The sequence below is a fragment of the Oncorhynchus tshawytscha genome, unplaced genomic scaffold (assembly GCF_018296145.1).
Source record: "Oncorhynchus tshawytscha isolate Ot180627B unplaced genomic scaffold, Otsh_v2.0 Un_contig_673_pilon_pilon, whole genome shotgun sequence".
Taxonomy (NCBI): Eukaryota; Metazoa; Chordata; class Actinopteri; order Salmoniformes; family Salmonidae; genus Oncorhynchus; species Oncorhynchus tshawytscha.
In genome coordinates, this window is record NW_024609787.1 from 170,001 (window position 1) to 175,000 (window position 5,000).

General features: G+C 43.4%; 1 protein-coding gene across 1 annotated transcript in view; it reads right to left on the bottom strand.

Annotated features, from left to right (window-relative positions):
* Nucleotides 1-5,000, bottom strand: part of hmga2 (high mobility group AT-hook 2) — a 95,483-nt gene that overhangs the window by 88 nt on the left and 90,395 nt on the right. The window contains exon 5 of the mRNA XM_042318108.1: nt 1-770. This exon is cut by the window's left edge and continues 88 nt beyond it. Within this exon, the coding sequence (XP_042174042.1) occupies nt 672-770 (99 nt within the window). The 3' untranslated portion in view covers nt 1-671. The remainder of the gene's footprint in view (nt 771-5,000) is intronic.

The following is a 5,000-nucleotide window of genomic DNA, read 5'->3' on the forward strand; positions in this document are numbered from 1 at the left end:
GGCGTGATTTTAGCAAGTTAAAGCAGCCAATTTGTTATAAAAAAAATAGAAGGCAAATCCACGGTAGATTAAAAACATGATAGATTAAAATAACCTGACTTGAAGAGAGAGTAGTCTGTCTCCCTGTGTTTGGTGGTCCGACTCGGGAGGGGGGAGGGGGTCTGTGTGTGTGTTCTAGACCTCTGTTGTACTGAAACAGCAGCCATATGGTCGCAATTTCTGAATGACAATAACAGACTTTCCCCCCCCTCCCAGTTTCTACCTCTCCCTCAAAGAAAGACAGCCTGGAGAATCAGTCGACAACGACAGGGGGAGGAGCAGAGTAGAAACTGCAACGGTACAAAAAAACCCCAGAACCTCTTGTCTTAACAACAGATAAAACATCACTGTTGTTGTAAAGAGGTACAGCGGATCTTTGTTTGTCATATTTAGTGTTTTCTCGCGTGTTTTTTTTTTTTTTTTTTGCGGCTCATGTTCTGAGGATTATTAACGTGTGTTCATCTCAGAATCAACAACAACAAACAAATAAAAATAATAATAATAATGAAATAAACACAAATAAAAGTATCAAATGAAAACAGTATGATATGAGAGTAGACAGAGGTCAGAGGTCATGGATCAACGTCCTTAGTAAAGTGGTGAAGGCAGTGGTTCCCCAGGAGGAAGAACTGTTACAAGGAAGTAGAGGTCAAATGATTGTTGTTCTTTAATCCTCCTCTCCAGACTCCTCCTCTTTCTTCTTCTTCTTCTTCTTCTTCTCCTCCTTCTTCCTGCAGGGGCAACACAATGACCCGGGTCAGTTTCACACTTTCTTCTTTCTAATGAAGGGCAAAAACTAAACCTTGTTGGTTATTAAACTACTTTTCTGACGAGCAACCTTTATGTAAAGGCTGGTCTAACAAAATGAAACTGATATGGTTTGATCATATAGTAACATAACACCATCGCAGAGCATCAAGACTTGTTGGAGCATGAAACTACATGAAAGAGACAGAGAAATACAAGGTTAGTTCAAATTCCTGAACAAACAGGTTTTTTTGGGGGTTTTTTGCTACAGGAGTTGAACTCCTTTGATATAAAACGTATTACCAGAAAGCACTTCCTGGAAAACATTCGTCCCCCCCTAACAACGTTAGTTTCACAGTCTCTCTTAACAAGCTTACACAAGAACACTACAGCGGGTGTTTACAACTTCAAAAAAGTCTTCCCAAGATGACTGACCAACGACCACCATGGAACAGGGAGAAAACCCCCTTCCATCCCAGCCTTCCTCGCTTTTCAGATTGAAATGGATTTTTCATTTTCCACATGGCTTCCATTTTATTCGGGGGAGGAGCCTAACTGACACAATTTATAACCCTCTTCCTTTCCCAGGCTGAGGATGTGTCCCAAATTGCACCCTATTCACCTCAAAGGGCCCCCATAGACTCCGGTCTAAAGTAGTACACTACGAAGGGAATAGGGTGCCGTTTGGGACGCGGCCGGAGTCTGAGGCAGTATTCCCATTCAGCAGAGAGAGAGACAGAGAGAGGCGAAAGCTTGTCTGCATTACAGGACCCCACCTCCCTCCCTCCCTCCCCACCTCCCTCCCTCCCTCCCCACCTCCCTCCCTCCCTCCCTCCCCCCTCCCTCCCCCTCCCCCTCCCTCCCTCCCTCCCTCCCTCCCTCCCCTCTCTCCCTCCCTCTCTCCCTCCCCACCTCCCTCCCTCCCCACCTCCCTCTCACTCCATTCATTAATGCAGCAGACACTTCAGTAGTGAAGGGTCTACTAAACGCTACCATGTGACACAGCCAGGAGAACCAATGAGAGTGAAGCGAGAGGGAAGGAGGGAGGGAAGGAAGGACTGAAGGAGGGAGGGAGGGAGGGAGGGAGAAGGGAGGGGAAGGAGGAGGAAGTAAGAAGGAGCTACCGGAGTTTGGACATTTATAAACCCTTAGTGATTAACAGGGGGCTAAACTAGAGAGGTGTTTGTTATTAACAGGGGGCTAAACTAGAGAGGTGTTTGTGATTAACAGGGGGCTAAACTAGAGAGGTGTTTGTTATTAACAGGGGGCTAAACTAGAGAGGTGTTTGTTATTAACAGGGGGCTAAACTAGAGAGGTGTTTGTTATTAACAGGGGGCTAAACTAGAGAGGTGTTTGTCATTAACAGGGGGCTAAACTAGAGAGGTGTTTGATTAACAGGGGGCTAAACTAGAGAGGTGTTTGTGATTAACAGGGGGCTAAACTAGAGAGGGGGCTAAACTAGAGAGGTGTTTGTGATTAACAGGGGGCTAAACTAGAGAGGTGTTTGTTATTATTAACAGGGGGCTAAACTAGAGAGGTGTTTGTGATTAACAGGGGGCTAAACTAGAGAGGTGTTTGTTATTAACAGGGGGCTAAACTAGAGAGGTGTTTGTGATTAACAGGGGGCTAAACTAGAGAGGTGTTTGTGATTAACAGGAGGGCTAAACTAGAGAGGTGTTTGTTATTATTAACAGGAGGGCTAAACTAGAGAGGTGTTTGTGATTAACAGGAGGGCTAAACTAGAGAGGTGAGTGATTAACAGGGGGCTAAACTAGAGAGGTGTTTGTTATTGGGCTAAACTAATTAACAGGGGGCTAAACTAGAGAGGTGTTTTGATTATTAACAGGGGGCTAAACTAGAGAGGTGTTTTGTTATTAACAGGGGGCTAAACTAGAGAGGTGTTTGTGATTAATTAACAGGAGGGCTAAACTAGAGAGGTGTTTGTGATTAATAAACAGGGGGGGCTAAACTAGAGAGGTGTTTGTGATTAACAGGGGGCTAAACTAGAGAGGTGTTTGTTATTAATTAACAGGGGGCTAAACTAGAGAGGTGTTTGTTATTAACAGGAGGGCTAAACTAGAGAGGTGTTTTGGGGCTTAATTAACAGGGGGCTAAACTAGAGAGGTGTTTATTAGAGAGGTGTTTGTTATTAACAGGGGGCTAAACTAGAGAGGTGTTTGTTATTAATTAACAGGGGGCTAAACTAGAGAGGTGTTTGTTATTAACAGGAGGGCTAAACTAGAGAGGTGTTTGTTATTAACAGGGGGCTAAACTAGAGAGAGTTATTAACAGGAGGGCTAAACTAGAGAGGTGTTTGTTATTAACAGGGGGGCTAAACTAGAGAGGTGTTTGTTATTTAAACTAGAGAGGTGTTTGTTATTAACAGGGGGCTAAACTAGAGAGGTGTTTGTTATTAACAGGGGGGCTAAACTAGAGAGGTGTTTGTTATTAACAGGAGGGCTAAACTAGAGAGGTGTTTGTTATTAACAGGAGGGCTAAACTAGAGAGGTGTTTGTTATTAACAGGAGGGCTAAACTAGAGAGGTGTTTGTTATTGTTTAAACTAGAGAGGTGTTTGTTATTAACAGGGGCTAAACTAGAGAGGTGTTTGTTATTAACAGGAGGGCTAAACTAGAGAGGTGTTTTGGGGGCTTAGATTAACAGGGGGCTAAACTAGAGAGGTGTTTGTTATTAACAGGGGGCTAAACTAGAGAGGTGTTTGTTATTAACAGGAGGGCTAAACTAGAGAGGTGTTTGTGATTAATTAACATTAACAGGGGGCTAAACATTAATTAACAGGGGGCTAAACTAGAGAGGTGGGGGCTAAACTAATTAACAGGGGGCTAAACTAGAGAGGTGTTTTGTTAATTAACAGGGGGCTAAACTAGAGAGGTGTTTGAGGTGTTTGTTATTAACAGGAGGGCTAAACTAGAGAGGTGTTTGTGATTAACATTAACAGGGGGCTAAACTAGAGAGGTGTTTTGATTAATTAACAGGGGGCTAAACTAGAGAGGTGTTTGTTATTAACAGGGGGGCTAAACTAGAGAGGTGTTTGTTATTAACAGGGGGCTAAACTAGAGAGGTGTTTGTGATTAATTAACAGGGGGGCTAAACTAGAGAGGTGTGATTTAACAGGGGGCTAAACTAGAGAGGTGTTTGTGATTACAGGGGGCTAAACAGGTGTTTTGGGGCTAAACTAGAGAGGTGTTTTGATTAATTAACAGGGGGCTAAACTAGAGAGGTGTTTGACAGGGGGCTAAACTAGAGAGGTGTTTGTTATTAACAGGGGGCTAAACTAGAGAGGTGTTTGTTATTAACAGGGGGCTAAACTAGAGAGGTGTTTGTTATTAACTAGAGAGGGGGCTAAACTAGAGAGGTGTTTGTTATTAACAGGAGGGCTAAACTAGAGAGGTGTTTGTTATTAACAGGAGGGCTAAACTAGAGAGGTGTTTGTTATTAACAGGAGGGCTAAACTAGAGAGGTGTTTGTTATTAACAGGGGGCTAAACTAGAGAGGTGTTTGTTATTAACAGGAGGGCTAAACTAGAGAGGTGTTTGTTATTAACAGGAGGGCTAAACTAGAGAGGTGTTTGTTATTAACAGGAGGGCTAAACTAGAGAGGTGTTTGTTATTAACAGGAGGGCTAAACTAGAGAGGTGTTTGTTATTAACAGGAGGGCTAAACTAGAGAGGTGTTTGTCATTAACAGGGGGGCTAAACTAGAGAGGTGTTTGTTATTAACAGGAGGGCTAAACTAGAGAGGTGTTTGTGATTAACAGGGGGGCTAAACTAGAGAGGTGTTTGTTATTAACAGGGGGGCTAAACTAGAGAGGTGTTTGTGAGACAAAGGAAGATCCCAAGGGGTCAGGCCTTTTTTGTCTACAAACATTTCTGTAGAGTCAGAATGGTTTGAGCTACAAGCTAGTAAACACAGAGACTCTCAGGAATAGGCACACGCTCTACGATGATCACAATCCCCTGTAGAGTCCGAATAGTTTGAGCTACAAGCTAGTAAACACAGAGACTCTCAGGAATAGGCACACGCTCTACGATGATCACAATCCCCTGTAGAGTCAGAATGGTTTGAGCTACAAGCTAGTAAACACAGAGACTCTCAGGAATAGGCACACGCCCTACGATGATCACAATCCCCTGTAGAGTCGTTAAAAAGGTACGGGGTTCTTCGACATAGAAGACGATAGGAGATCTCAGGTCAT